The 15,044-nt window shown below is 56.0% G+C and overlaps 1 protein-coding gene across 5 annotated transcripts; it reads left to right on the top strand.

The window, feature by feature from the left end:
* The first annotated feature begins 4,380 nt into the window (after positions 1 to 4,380).
* Positions 4,381 to 14,809, top strand: FDXR (ferredoxin reductase). Of its 5 annotated transcripts, XM_033438439.2 has the most exons (13): positions 4,422 to 4,537; positions 5,129 to 5,247; positions 5,720 to 5,791; positions 10,024 to 10,119; positions 10,318 to 10,440; positions 10,620 to 10,733; positions 11,070 to 11,171; positions 12,401 to 12,508; positions 12,756 to 12,840; positions 12,974 to 13,173; positions 13,256 to 13,427; positions 14,050 to 14,220; positions 14,353 to 14,809. In XM_033438439.2, the coding sequence occupies exons 1-13, from the start codon at positions 4,459 to 4,461 to the stop codon at positions 14,481 to 14,483; spliced, it is 1,572 nt and encodes a 523-aa protein (XP_033294330.1). In that variant the 5' UTR covers positions 4,422 to 4,458; the 3' UTR covers positions 14,484 to 14,809. The 5 variants fall into 5 exon arrangements, with proteins under 5 accessions (XP_049557665.1, XP_049557664.1, XP_004275496.1 ...); XM_049701708.1 differs by lacking the exon at positions 5,129 to 5,247 and having other exon boundaries at positions 4,381 to 4,537; positions 5,694 to 5,791; positions 14,050 to 14,233; XM_049701707.1 differs by lacking the exon at positions 5,129 to 5,247 and having other exon boundaries at positions 4,381 to 4,537; positions 5,694 to 5,791; positions 9,911 to 10,119.
* Positions 14,810 to 15,044: the final 235 nt, after the last annotated feature.

Below are 15,044 nucleotides of genomic sequence, written 5' to 3'. Positions count from 1 at the left end.
CCTTACTGCTTTGCTATATGTTATCGCTGCTCTTTTGAAATGCATTAGCGACTCAGACGAGGCCTTAAGGACTGGGAATGCGATTAATCAAACTGCTTATTCTCCACAAGAAAAATGCAACATCAGAAAAGGCCCCATTGCACAGTCCTGGCTAATGATTAAAACCATCCTAGCGCTTCCCTGGTGGCGTAGTGGTTAAGAATCCGCCTGCCAATGCAGGGGACACGGGTTCGAGCCCTGGTCTGGGAAGATCCCACATGCCACTGAGCAACTAAGCCCGTGCGCCACAACGACTAAGCCTGCGCTCTAGAGCCCGCGAGCCACAACTACTGAAGCCCGCGCGCCTAGAGCCCGTGCTCTGCAACAAGAGAAGCCACCGCAATGAGAAGCCTGTGCACTGCAACAAAGAGTAGCCTCAGCTCTCAGCAACTAGAGAAAACCTGTGTGCAGCAGCGAAGACCCAATGCAGCCAAAAACTAAATAAATAAATTTATTAAAAAAATAAAAATAAAACCATCCTAATACAATCAGTGACTCATTGTTATTGATCTGGGCCTGAGTGGGGAATGCGCTGCAGCTGGAGGCCCTGGTACCAGACTTGGCTGTACAAGAAGCACCCAAGAACACTCCATCACTTTGAAGCTTGATTTTCTGTTGCGCTGGGATTGTGGCTGGGTTTGCGTGGGGCTTGAGAAATGAGGGGAGATGACAGGAGTGAATGAAGCCCCTCTAGGGCTCTGCAGACACCTATGGTCTAATTAACAGAGGTGTATCGGAGGTGATAATGTTTACAATGATGATGATGATAGCTAACATCAATTCAGAACTTACAGCACATTTTCCTCTATGCTATCTAACTTTAATCTTTACAAGAAATTGGTACTATTTTCCCCTCACGTTACATATTGTGAAGATAAGCCTTAAAGAGATTAAACTTATCAATGTCATATAGCTAGCAGGTGGAGGAAGAAAGATTCAAACCTGGTGTGTCCAACTCCAGAATTCCTGCTCTTAACCACCAGACATACTACCTCTGGGTAGGGAGCCCTATAGGGCTTGCTGGGGTGTCAGATCCTGAATCTCCTTCTCTTCCTCCCGTCTTAATAAATGGATCATTAAGACAAACTCTTTACGAACATCCATTATGTGCCAGGCACTGTGCAAAGCTCTGGGGATAAAAGAGTGAATGAGATTGGGCCCCAATCTCCTGGAGCTTACCGTCTAGTGCAGGAATTGACAAACTTTTTCAGTAAAAGGCAAAATAGTAAATATTTTGGGCTTTGTGGATGATATGGTCTCTGTCACAACTACTCAACTGTGCCGTCAAAGTACAAAAACAGCCAGAGACAATATGTAAAGAAATAAGCATCACTGTGTTCTAATATAATATATATATTTTTGGCCATGCCGCGAGGCTTGCAGGATCTTAGCTCCCCAACCAAGGATCGAACCCGGGCCCCGGCAGTGGAAGCGCTGAGTCCTAACCACTGGCCCGCCAGGGAGGTCCTTAAGAGAATTTTTTTTTTATTTTATGTAGTTTTCACATGTCACAGAACATTATTCTTTACAGTTTTAGAAAAACTATTTAAGAATGTAACAGCCATGAACTTACAAAATACAAAACAAATACAAAACAAAAATACAAAAAAAATACAAAAAATACAAATACAAAAACAGGTGGTGGGCAGGATTTGGGCTGCAAACAGTAGTTTGCCTACTCCTGGTCTAGTGGGATGAGCACAAAACACAATGACTTATTAGAAATCAGAGCAGAATTTACCTCTGAGTACCAGGGAGGGGAAGTGACTAGAAGGGGCACAAGGAATTCCTGGGGGTGCTGGCCATGTTCTACTTGATCTGAGTGGTGGTTACATGGTTATATTTCGTGGTGACTCATCAAATAGTACACTTATGGTTTGTGCACTTTTCTGTTCATTGTACTTTGTAAAGAAAAAAATGTTGCCTGCCATTCCAGTTCTACAAGAATCAAGCCATTAGCTACTGCAGTCACCCACTGGCAATGATCCCAAAGGGGAATTCAGGATGGGGAAAACCAGGAAGCATTCTGTGCTTTGGATATACTGGTCCCTAGATAGTTCATTTATATATCTAAGGAAAAATTTCAGTGACCCCATATTCTTGCATCTTACATGGAAAAGCAGTAAAAGCATTAACTCGAGATGTCTGTTCTTTGTGATGAGCAATACTCTTTTTTTGCTTGACTACATGTTTTTCCCAGCAAAAAAAGTTCATATATATCCTGGCTCCTCCCCTACCTCTTTGGAGTAGTTTCTCAGAGTAATCTGAGAGGCTGTCTCCTAGGCTACAGTCTTCAGTAAGGTCCCGGAATAAAACTGAACTCACGATGTGTACATTGTGCATTTTTCTTTTAGTCGACAACTTCAATAAAAAAAATAATTCAAGAATGATAGGGACTTCCCTGGTGGTGCAGTGGTTAAGAATCCGCCTGCCAATGAAGGGGACACGGGTTCGAGCCCTGGTCTGGGAAGATCCCACATGCCGCGGAGCAACTAAGCCCGTGCGCCACAACTACTGAGTCTGAGCTCTAGAGCCCGCGAGCCACAACTTCTGAGCCCGCGAGCCACAACTACTGAAGCCCACGTGCCTAGAGCCCGTACACTGCAACAAGAGAAGCCACTGCAATGAGAAGCCCGTGCACCGCAACGAATAGTAGCCCCTGCTTGCCACAACTAGAGAAAGCCCGCGTGCAGCAATGAAGACCCAACGCAGCCAAAAATAAATAAATAATTAAAAATTTAAAAATTTATTAAAAAAAAAAGAATGATAAAGCAGTGTAATAGGTAATGATGGGCTGGAGTGCTGCAGGGACAAAAAGGGGCCCTAACCCAGCTTGGGAGAGGATGGGTCAGGAAAGGCTTCTCCAAGGATGTGCTTCACAAGAAGGCCCTTGGGGGAAGGGTGGGGGAGGCAGCATCAGAATCACTGGGTCAGATGTGACTACGGACCTGTCATTTAAAAATACATCTCGTTATGATCCAGCAATCCCACTACTGGGCATATACCCAGAGAAAACCATAATTCAAAAAGACACATGCACCCCAACGTTCACTGCAGCACTATTTACAATAGCCAGGTCTCGGAAGCAACCTAAATGCCCACTAACAGACGAATGGATAAAGAAGGTGTGATACATATATACAATGGAATATTACTCAGCCATAAAAAGGAACAAAATTGGGTCATTTGTAGAGTCGTGGATGGACCTAGACACTGTCATACAGAGTGAAGTAAGTCAGAAAGAGAAAAACAAATATCGTATATTAACGCATGTATGTGGAATCTAGAAAAATGGTATAGGTGAACCAGTTTGCGAGGCAGAAATAGAGACACAGATGTGGAGAACAAACACCAAGGGGGGAAAGTCGGGGAGGGGGGGGATAGTGGTGGTGGTGGGATGAATTGAGAGATTGGGATTGACATATATACACTGATAGGTATAAAATAGATAACTAATAAGAACCTGCCGTATAAAAAATAAATTAAAAAATACATCTTGTTTCTTGTGGATTTTTTTGCCTTAATTTTGATCTTCTGAAACACTGCATTACAAGATTATTACTTTGATTACTGAGGTTTTTGGCGCCCCCTTAAATTTTGTACTCCAGGCCATTGCCTCATTCGCCTCATCCTATTCCAGCCTGCTGGACAAGGGTGGGAGATCTGGCTCTGCCCTTGGTACAGAGGGCAAGACGCTCCTCTCTGTTCCCTCACCTTTGTAAAGGGGAGGACGATTAAGCAACAAGATCTCCAAGGTTTAAAATTCTCCCTGGCCCAACCTGGACAGCATCTTATCGGGGTCAAACCTGTGTAACGCCCGGCGCCGGTGAAAGGAATGCCCAAAGTCCTGCCTGGAGACCCTTTTTCCAGACTTCCGGACTCTGTGGTTATTACCCAATGAGCGGGGAGGCTCGCTTGAACTTGGCTTGTGATTGGCTGAGATGGAAATGAGCCGGGGTACGTTATCAAATGGGACAGGCGTCCCGTCATCAGCAAGCGACGACAGCTTCCGGGGGTGGGGTAAGTAAAGTAAGCTCCTTTCTAATTGGTTCCTTCTTTCAGGCGGGATTGAAACAGCAGTGGGGATTTGCTCTCCTCCAACTCTAGGCTCCAGATAATTGGAGGGAGGGTAAAGATTACGGAGCAATTTATTGAGTCACATACGGTCCGGAAGTCCTGGGGGGCGGGCCCTCAGCGGAAAGGGGTGGACCAGGGGGGCGGGCTTTTCATTAGGGCGGCGGGATTCTTTCGTGTGTGGGGGTGGAGCCGCCACGCTGTGCTTTCCTGGAGCGTGGGAGGCGGGATTTGGGGCGGGGCCGCAATTGTGGGCGGGGTCCCAAGAAGGACGAGGGCGGGGCCGGAGCCGGCGCGGGAGATCAGGGCGGGGTCGGGTCCGCTGTCTAGTTGCTTTTTCCAGGCATGGCTCCGCGCTGTTGGCGCTGGTGGCCCTGGACGGCATGGCCTCGGACCCGGCCGCCTCCTTCCGAAAGCACCCAGAGTAGGAGCAGGGCACCTGTAGGGCTGAATGGGAGCGCGGGGAGGCCTGCGAGCGCTAAGTATAGGAGTAAGAGCCGAGCTGGTTCAGGGCTGGAGAGGGGAGAGAGAGGGGACCAGGGGCTAGACTGGAGGGGTCCACTCATGCAGATGAGATGGGGGTGGTGTACAGGGGCAGGTGGCGGCCTGTGCGGTAATATGTGAGGCTCCTGGGGTGAGACAGGGGTCAACAAAAGTGAGAAGGGGAGACCATGATGTCCACAGAAGTGAGAAGGAGTGAATGGGGGGTGATAAGGAGGTCTGTGGGGCGAGAGGGAAGTCTGAGGCGAAACAGGGGCCTCTATGGGCAATAGAGGGCTCTATGGAGAGAGAGGTAAGAAGAGGTAAAATGGGGCCTTGTGGGGAGATCCACAGGGGCGATATGGGGTCTGTTGGAAGGATGTGGTATTCTAGCTGGGTGGGTTGGGAACCCGGTGAGAAAAATTAAGAAGTGCTGAGCAGGGAAGCTTCAGGGGTGATGGGGATTGTCGAGTAGGCCATCTTCAGCGGCATAGTAAGTTCATGGGTGAGATGAGGGCTCTGGATGGAGACACAGCCTTTGGGAATTCAGATGAAGTAAGGGACCCTGCAAACGCCAAAGCTTTGAGGAAAAAGAGAAGGAGTGCGCAGATGAGGGTGAAGCCTGGGAAACCCCGTTTTCTGTTGGACACTGAAGTTGGGGCTTGGGATGGGGAGGGAGTCTTTTTTTTTAATTTTTAAAATTTTATTTATTTTATTTTATTTATTATGGCTGTGTTGGGTCTTCGTTGCTGAGTGCAGGCTTTCTCTAAGTCGCGGCTGGTGGGGGCTACTCTTCACTGCGGTGCGCGGGCTTCTTATTGCTGGGGCTTCTCTTGTTGCGGAGCACGGGCTCTAGGAGCACAGGCTTCAGTAGCTGTGGCCCGTGGGCATCAGTAGTTGTGGCTCGCGGGCTGTAGAGCGCAGGCTCAGTAGTTGTGGCGCACAGGCTTAGTTGCTCTGCAGCATGTGGGATCTTCCCAGACCAGGGCTCGAACCCGCGTCCCCTGCATTGGCAGGCGGATTCTTAACCACTGTACCACCAGGGAAGTCCCGGGAGGGAGTCTTGAACTGACCTTCCTCCCCGGTCCCCCCTGCCCTAGGCTTCCACCAGCAGTTCTCCACACAGGAGCAGACCCCCCAGATCTGTGTGGTGGGCAGTGGCCCAGCTGGCTTTTACACCGCCCAACACCTGCTAAAGGTAAGCCGCTTCCTCCTGGTTCCTTTTCCCATGATTCACCTGCTGCTCCAATCCTAAGGGCAAGCTCCACTCCTTCGGGTTTTAAAAGCACTCCTGGGTCCCTGAAGGGGAAGGGGCTCCCAGCCCATCTAGACGGGACATTTCCTGCATGCTTTGTCACCTGGGGCTCCCCACTCTAGGTCCTCAGTTAGAAGAGAAGTGTGTTTGCCTCATGGGTGATGGTCAGGGGTCTGTGGCAGACGGTCGGCTATGCCTTCTTGGCCAAGTACTCCAGGGAGCTTATGCAGACCTGCGTGATGACTTTGTTCTGCCCCTCGTCTTCCCTTCTTTCTCCTCTGTCTCCACTCTGTCCCAAACATCCTGCATCTTGAGGCCACCCCCTCTTCTCAGGGATTTCTGTAACTTTAGGCCCCTCACTGCACTCTCCTTGCCAATAGCTCCAGCCCTCCCCATGCCATGCTGGTCTTCCAGCATGCTCTCCACCCTCCATTCCACGCCTTCCCCCCACCCCATGGCCGGGGTCTCAAGGTTTATAGTATTAGCCTTGGTGGGCAGGGCCCCAAGGTTGCTGGTCACCCTTGAAACCTCAGCAGACCTTGGCGGGAGGGAGGAGGGAGGGAGAATCATGGGTTGGCGTGAGTTGGTGGCGGTGGGGTGGGGTGGGGGAGGGGTGCGGGAGACCTAGGCTGACTGAGACATAGGACGATGACCTTGCTGTGGAGAGAGAGGAGAAAGGATGAATATATTAATTACATGCACACACACACACACACACACACACACATATGCAGATATTAATACTTAAAAAGTAGGGCGATCAACCTGCTCAGCTTGCCCAGGATGTAAGGCTTTCAGTGTTAAACTGGGAGGGTCTTGGGGAGGCCAGGATGAGTCGGTCACCCTGCCAAAAAGTGACCTGAGCACGGCTTCCAAGCAAAACAGGGGAAAGAGCTAATTACGATGAAGTGACCAGCGTGAGCCCAGTTGGGTGGGGTCAGTCAGAAAGTGCTTCCTGGAGAAGTGAGTTGAAGAAGGTCTCAGGCTCTGGAGAGGGCCTCCCGCACGGGCGCTGGCAGGAAGACCAGGGATCTCCCAGGGGCTGGGGAGGTCCTGGAGGGCTCTGTGTAAGGGGCACTGTGCGAGCGGACCCTGAAGTTTGGAGAGGGAGGCAGGTAGGCCTCCCAGGCAGGATTCTCAATGTCCCCAGTGTGAACAAAGGCTCTGGCCTGCACATACTTTCCCTGGGGGAGGTGCTGGGGGATGGGCACCGAGGCCAGTTACAAGCTGGTCCTGGCCCACTGGGAGCTCCAAGCGACTGGCTGTGCTCCCGCGGCAGGGACACGCGCAGCACATTTGGGACAGTGGCACTTAGCCGAGTCAGGCACCGTGTGTACAGCATCTCATTGCATCCCCAAGACAAGTTGCGAAGCAGGTGGCATGACTGTTGCTTCACAGATGAGAACTGAGCGAGGCTGCCCAAGGCCCCACCTCTGAGCAGGGAAGGCCTGGGTTCTGAGCGTGGGCACTCCGATGGCAGAGGCCGCTCTTAAGCTCCACGCTGGGCCATTCAGTAACCAACCACTGGACACTGACATGATCCAGGCACAGCTTGGCACTGGGAACATGGGTGCGAGCAGGACAGACGTGGTCCCCATGCTCAAGGACCTGACAGTCTACTGTGGGAGGTTGTGGAGTGGTGGGAAGAGGGTTTATGCGGTATTCTAGGGCTCTGATGTGGGGGGGGGGGGCGCGTGTACAGGAGGGGTACCTAACCCAGCCTGGAGGAGGTGACGTCCAGATTACTGTCTCAAGGACAGAAGGACAAGCCCGGTGGGGCAGGGGAATGGGTAAGAGGCCAGAGGGCCCCAGGCACAGAGAACCGTGTGACAAAGACCCAGAGGAAAGAGAATGCGGGTTTGGGGACCGTTGAGTTCAGGAAGGTGGGCGTGTGCAGTGAGGGTGGAGGGGTGAGAGCAGAGGCTGGAGGAGGTAGGCGGGCCCAGATCCTTGTGGCTGGGCTGGGAAGCCACTGACCAGCTTGGACTCATGCAGTTTCTCTTGGTGCTGTCCCCCCGCTTCCCTCCATCAGAGACCTCTGGGGGACTTGTGAAAATACACATTTCTGGGCCTAGTTCCCACCTAATCAAACTGTGTCTGGGGCCCAGGAATCAACATTTGAAAACAACCCCCTGCCTGCTGCTATAGGTGGTTGGCTTCAGTGAAGGGTTTTAGGCAACGGACTGAAAGCACCCCGTTTTTGATCTGGAGCTCTCTCTCTGCCTGCAGAGCGAGAGGCAGGGCTAGTGGCCGAAAGAGCAGTGGGGAGGATGGGGGACTGATTGGACAGGGTAGAGGGGAGTCAGGGAGGAGCCCCAGCTTCCTACCCCGGAGCAGAGAGGGAGAGGTTTGGGGGAGGGGAGGACTGACTTTCATCCCAATGGGTGTGAGGTGTCTGGGGTGAGCTGTTCAGGGGTCTCAGGCTTGGTGGGGGGTCTGGGCAGAAGAGAGAGAGTAGAATGTCATCAGTAAGTCCACGGGAATTTGAGGTCACAGGAGGGAGCGGATGACAATTCCCCAGGGAATGTGTGCGGGGGCAAGGGAAGGGGGGTGTCTCAGATTGGAAGAACCTCAGAGAATATTCTTGTTAGAGGGGGGACAGAGAAAAAGGGGCCTGGAAAAGAACAGCCAGAGGGACAGCCAGGGACCTGTGAGAGCTAGGGAGGAGGGGCATCCTGGAAGATGAGGCCAGTCCTGTGAGAGAACCAGTAAATAGGTCCAGCGCGTTGAGCCTTATGGAGGTGGCCTTGGAGAGAGCGCTGTGAGCTGGAGGGCAGGCTCCACAGCTGGAAAGAAGGGAAGATAAGATGGAAAGGCGGATAGCATCCGGTATCGACCTCCAGGCTCAGCAGTTTGAACTTTGTCCCGCGGCAGGACAGCCAGGGAAGGTTTGTGAGCAAGGTGGTGTGACGGTAATGACAGCTTTTGATTGAACACCCACAGCAGGTCACTCCCTGGGCTAAGGGTGTAGGCTTTGCTCATTTCATCCAGAAGCCCACGCCGGAAGGAATGTTCTGTGGTCCAGTAAGGAACATTCCGGCGGCACAGAGTCAGATAGCGGTGGGGCTGGGTTGGCCCCGCGGCTGTTGACTCCAGAGCTGCAGCTCTTCAAGGGCACAGCGACGTCAGCGGGGCTTGAGGGAGGCACGATGGGCGCGTGGAGGGCCGGGACTTGGGTGCAGGCAGTGGGATGTGGACAGAGGCAAGGAGCTGAGCGGGAGGCTTTGTTGGGCTGAGGGCTGCTGGAGGGCAGGAGCTCATTTGCCTCGAGTCCCACTGAATCGGGAGTGTGGAATCGCGCCACAGCCTGATCGGGCACAAGGCAGGGTAGTGTCACCCACGGGAGCCCCAACTGCTTGACCCTGAACCTGCTTGTGGCCCAGAGTCTCACCGTCCTGGCCTCCGGGATGTTTCCCAACAACCCTGAGGGGCGTGTCATCTGTCCCGGTTTACAGAGGAAGAGACTGAGACCCAGGCGGACGCTGGGACTTGCCGGGGCCATGCGGCTGTTCGGTGGCAGAGCTACACCACACTTGTCTGCCCGACCCCCAAACCTGAGCCTTCCCCACGGCCCCTCTGGGTGCCCCGGGGTGGGGGGCAGGCAATGTGGAACCGACATACGAGTGAGATTGTTTTTTCTAAGACTAGGAGTAGGGCCACTTCCATCCCCTCTGCTCCCCTCATGCCGCAGCTGTGCCTCTAAGTCTCTGTCCTGCTGGTCCGCTTTCCAACAGGATGGTCTCGGACGCTAGAGCTAAAGCAGGTGTGAGTTTCCAAGGGTGGTTCTCAGGTCATCTGTGGGCTGGGCATTTCTAGAAGTGTCCGCGGGTTCTAGGGCAGGGCTGTGTGTCACGTCTGACCCAAGTAGACGAAGAAGCTCCCCTGATACGACTCCAGTGGAGGGAAAGCTGCCATCTTCCTTGGTTGGCCAGAGTTCTCGCCATCTCAGTGGGCTGGCAGTCCTTGAAGTCTGGCCTTGGCTGCCTGGCCCTGTGCTGCCCACTCCTCTAGCCCGGCTCTCTAGGCAGATGGGGAGTCGTGGGCCTTTCTCTCTCCTTGCAGAGGGTCAAGGCCACCTTGTTAGCCCACTGAGCTGGGCTCTCCTGCTTTGTCCTGGGAAGGGCAGGACCCACAGGGGCCCCCCTCGGCCCCACAGCCATTGCCTTCTCCCCCAGCACCACTCCCGGGCCCACGTGGACATCTACGAGAAGCAGCTGGTGCCCTTCGGCCTGGTGCGCTTTGGCGTGGCGCCCGACCACCCCGAGGTGAAGGTGGGTCTCTCTGGGCTCAGAGCAGGGCTTTGGAGACTTTGGTTGAGGTGAGGAGGGAAGGGAGGCTCCCTGACTGCATGGAATGACCCCAGGCCCTCTGGGGGGATGCCATCCCGGACATTGTGGGGTGAGGGTGGCATAGCCACGGGCCCTGGAGCTGCCCCACCCTCTAACCCCTCCCACTCCGGGCCCCGGCAGAATGTCATCAACACTTTTACCCGGACGGCCCACTCTGACCGCTGTGCCTTCCACGGCAACGTGGTGGTGGGCAGGGATGTGACCGTGCAGGAGCTGCGGGACGCCTACCACGCCGTGGTGCTGGTGAGCGCAGATGGGGAGGGGGCAGGGCCGCCGCAGTGGTTGGTGGCAGCGGGTGGAAGACCTAGGGGTGAGGGCCACGGCGGAGGCTGTGGAGGAGGAGCTGGAAGGAGGCCGCTGGGAGCCCGGCGGGGGCTGCCTGGCCCCTTAGCCGCTGCTGAGGCCTCTGGGTCTTTCCTCAGAGCTACGGGGCGGAGGACCATCGGGGTCTGGAGATCCCCGGAGAGGAGCTGCCGGGCGTGCTCTCAGCCCGGGCCTTTGTGGGCTGGTACAATGGGCTTCCTGAGAACCGGAAGGTGAGTTTGGGGAGCGCTCCCCCGGCCTCTTCCTCCCCACTCCTCCACCGGGGCCAGGGGCAGCTCTTGGCTGCCGCAGCTCGGGGAAGAGGGAGCCACAGGCCTGGGAAGCGCGCAGTGAGATGAGATGTGAAACATCAGGCTGGCCGAGGGGCGAGGCCCCTGGGAAGAGGGGGCGCCGGGTCGGGGTGGAGGGACCTGAGCTGAAGTTCTGGGCGGGTGAACTTTCCGAGAGTAGGGGAGCCTGAGGGTGCGGCCGGGGACTGGGCGTGAGGCTGAGATTAGCCTGACTGGGGCCGAAGTTAGGGGACCCCTATCCAGACCTCTGTCCTCCAGCTGGCGCCGGACCTGAGCTGTGACACGGCCGTGGTTCTGGGGCAGGGGAATGTGGCTCTGGATGTGGCCCGGATCCTGCTGACGCCACCTGAGTACCTGGAGGTGAGTGGGTAGGTCAAGGGCCGGAGGGGTGGAGTGGGGGTCACACCAAGGAGAGGGTGCCCCTGCCTGCAGGGTTTGGGCCTCGTGCCTCCACGCTGAGCCCCTGTTTCCCCTTGGTGCTGGGCAGAGGCCTTCTAGAAGGCAGCCCGTGAGCTTCGTCTCATACCATTTCCCCCTTCACATTCTGCAGCTACATAGGCTTTTTTTTTTTTTTCCGCTGTACGCGGGCCTCTCACTGCTGTGGCCTCTCCCGTTGCGGAGCACAGGCTCTGGACGCGCAGGCTCAGCGGCCATGGCTCACGGGCCCAGCCACTCCGCGGCATGTGGGATCTTCCCGGACCGGGGCACGAACCCGCGTCCCCTGCATCGGCAGGAGGACTCTCAACCACTGCGCCACCAGGGAAGCCCCCATAGGCTTTTTTTTTTTACTTTTTTTTTTTTTTTTTTTTTGCAGTATGTGGGCCTCTCACTGTTGTGGCCTCTCCCATTGCGGAGCACAGGCTCCGGACGCGCAGGCTCAGCGGCCATGGCTCACGGGCCCAGCCGCTCCGCAGCATGTGGGATCTTCCCGGACCGGGGCACGAACCCGCGTCCCCTGCATCGGCAGGCGGACTCTCAACCACTGCGCCACCAGGGAAGCCCCCCCATAGGCTTTTTTTAAAAAAAGTTTTCAGTATACACACACCATTCCTCTTGCTCAGAACCCTCTCAGCTCCCCTCCTGCCCGTTAACCTGTTTGCATCTTTTAGTTCTTGGTTCAGTTCTCCCTTCCTCCAGGAAGCCTCCATGGACCTGAATAGGTCCATTTCCCTGTAATACTCTCCTCCCATAGACTCGGCTACTTCTGTTTCAAAGCATGTTGTCACCACTGCGATTTTATACTTTTTATTGAATATTCGATAAGTCTCTCTCTCCACCAGATCAGAAGCTCTGTGAAGGCCAGTACCACGTCTCTTTTGCTCAACATTGACACCCCCCCATCCATGCCCTTTGCACAGTGCCTGGCACGTGGTAAACACTCAGTAAACACTTGTTGAATGAAGAGCGTGGGCCTGGTTTGCTACTAATTGGAGCCATTCGCAGAATTGGCAGCAGTGCTCCATCCGGCCACCGGGGGGATGGGCAGCGGTGCCACTTCAGGCTGCCAACCTTCTCACTGCCCAGCCGATGGAGAGGTCCCCCTTCTGCTGTCAGTGTCCAACGACTTTAAGGTCCTCCTTTTGTGCCAGAAAACGGATATCACGGAGGCTGCCCTGGGGGCACTGAGACAGAGTCAGGTGAAGATGGTGTGGATAGTGGGCCGACGTGGACCCCTGCAAGTGGCCTTCACCATTAAGGTGCTGGGGCCTGAGGGAGAGGGGCCAGGGTCCCAAGTAGATGGTCTGCTCCTTGGGGGGTGTGGCAGGGCAGAGCTGCCTGGGGTGGAAGAGGGAGAGCCAGGCAGGGCCCCCCCTGGGGCCCAGTGCCTTGTGTGCTGGTGGGAGCTGGTGGTGTCTCCCACCTGGGCTGGGCTCTGGGGTGGGCTCAGGAGTGGACGGTGCTCTGGGCCTGACTTCTCCCCCACTCCCCGCCCACACCGCCAAGGAACTTCGGGAGATGATTCAGTTACCAGGAACTCGGCCCATTTTGGATCCTGCGGATTTCTTGGGCCTTCAGGACAGAATCAAGGGTGAGGGGCCCTGGCCTGGCCCCCCGGCTCACTAGGGAGGGGATGGTCTAGGTCAGAGAGGGCTCGGGAGAGGGCATTAGGGGAGAGGGCTGTAACCCGGACGCCGCCCTGAGATGTTCTGTGTTGCTAACAGAGGTCCCTCGCCCGAGGAAGCGGCTGACGGAACTACTGCTTCAAGCAGCCACGGAGAAGCCAGGGGTGGCGGAGGCTGCCCGCCGGGCATCGGCCTCCCGCGCCTGGGGCCTCCGCTTCTTCCGAAGCCCTCAGCAGGTGCTGCCCTCGCCAGATGGGCGGCGAGCGGCAGGCATCCGCCTGGCAGTCACCAGACTGGAGGTGAGTCTCCTGTTACCCAAAGACACCCCCATTCTCAAATCTCCCCAGCCCCAGCCTGGCGCTTCCCACCCTCTCCCCACAGGGTGTTGGTGAGGCCACCCGGGCAGTGCCCACTGGAGCCGTGGAGGACCTCCCCTGTGGGCTGGTACTGAGCAGCATTGGTTATAAGAGCCGCCCCATCGACCCCAGTGTGCCCTTTGACCCCAAACTCGGGGTCATCCCCAATATGGAGGGCCGGGTTGTGGATGTGCCAGGTGAGAGGGTGCAGTGGGGGGCAGGGAGGCTGGTGTCTCCTGGGGCCATTCACATTCATTCATTCATCTGGTGACATGCATTGAGAACCTGCTCTGAGCCAGGCCCTGTCCCAAGACCCTGGCCCTGCCCCAGCCTCCTCTTGGCCCTAGAGGAAGCTCCCAGTCTAGCTGAGATGCCCACACATATGTCTGGTTATTAAGTCATTCAGTTTAGTGAGGCCTGCTCTGGGCTAGGCCTAGTGCTGGGACTGGAGACGAAGCAGCAGCCCCTTGGCCTCAGCGAGCTTCCAGCCTGATTTAATATCCACAGACCTGTCTAGTCATTCATTAATTCGTTCAGTGTTTACTGAGAGCCTGTTGAAACAAGGTGGGCAGGACCCAGCTCCTACAGGGAGCTCCTGGTCTACAGGGACACTGAGGTGTAAGGGGGATGGCATGGTAAATACAGGTTGGGAAGCATTGAGGGCAGTGGGCCAGCAGCCAGAGTGGGCCCAGCTGATGGATGCTGGGAGGCCGTGGGGTGTATGGAGGCGTGCGTACATGTGTGTGTGCTGAGGCCCAGGCTTGCCAGGGGTGTCCGGCCAACTCCCCATTCCTTACCCCTTTGTTACCCCTCTCCAAGGCCTCTACTGCAGCGGCTGGGTGAAGCGCGGGCCCACAGGTGTCATCACCACTACCATGACTGACAGCTTCGTCACCGGCCAGATTCTGCTGCAGGACCTGAAAGCGGGGCTGCTGCCGTCTGGCCCCAGGCCTGGCTATGCAGCCATCAAGGCCCTGCTCGGCAGCCGAGGTCTGGGCCCCGTGTGAGCTCCTGGGAGGTGGGGTGGGGGTTCCCTGGGCCCTTCACTGTCTGGAAGGGGGCTGCTCTGGGCTGGGGTAGGGGAGGAGGTGAAAGCAGTGACCCGTCTTCCCTCTGCCGCAGGGGTCTGGCCTGTTTCTTTCTCGGACTGGGAGAAGCTGGACGCTGAGGAGGTGTCCCGGGGCCAGGGTGCGGGGAAGCCCAGGGAGAAGCTGCTGGATCCTCAGGAGATGCTGCGGCTGCTGGGACGCTGAGACCAGATCCCAGGCAGGCACGGAGGGGAGGAGTGCTGTGCGGGGGAGAGGGATCGGGGTCAGTCTGAGCAGGACTCTGCACCACAGCTGCATCGCCTGGCCGTCCTGGCATGGGGCCTTGGCTGCCCCTTTTCCAGGGGCCTCTGAGCATTTCCTCGTGCCAGAAAGTCGCTCTTGCCACTGTGGGCAACTCTCAGCAAGGAGATAACCTTAGTTAGGGATGGGTGCAGGTGCAGGCTGACCTTCCTCCCTCCTGCCTATCTCCTGCTGGACTTTGGAGGGTCACCAGGTCGGAAATATGCTGGAAATAAAACACCTGCAACCGAGGGACAGTGGTTGATGTGCGACTTCTTCTGGGGCCCGGGGTCACCTTCCAGCTGCAGCTCCCCTCCAGTCACCAGGTGGCGCTGCAGAGCCAGCTCCCTGTTCAGGGGCCTCCTGGGGGCTTGAGGGGTTTTGGCAGCCAGTGCTGGCACCCACCGTCTTTTTCTCAGCTTGGTCCTGCTGCGGCAGCCGACCTGCCTTCTGCCCACACGGCAGGCACCTTGCCTGCTCTGCTGG

Source organism: Orcinus orca, chromosome 19, assembly GCF_937001465.1.
Source record: "Orcinus orca chromosome 19, mOrcOrc1.1, whole genome shotgun sequence".
NCBI classification, from domain to species: Eukaryota; Metazoa; Chordata; class Mammalia; order Artiodactyla; family Delphinidae; genus Orcinus; species Orcinus orca.
This window is presented reverse-complemented; position numbering and strand designations above follow the sequence as displayed.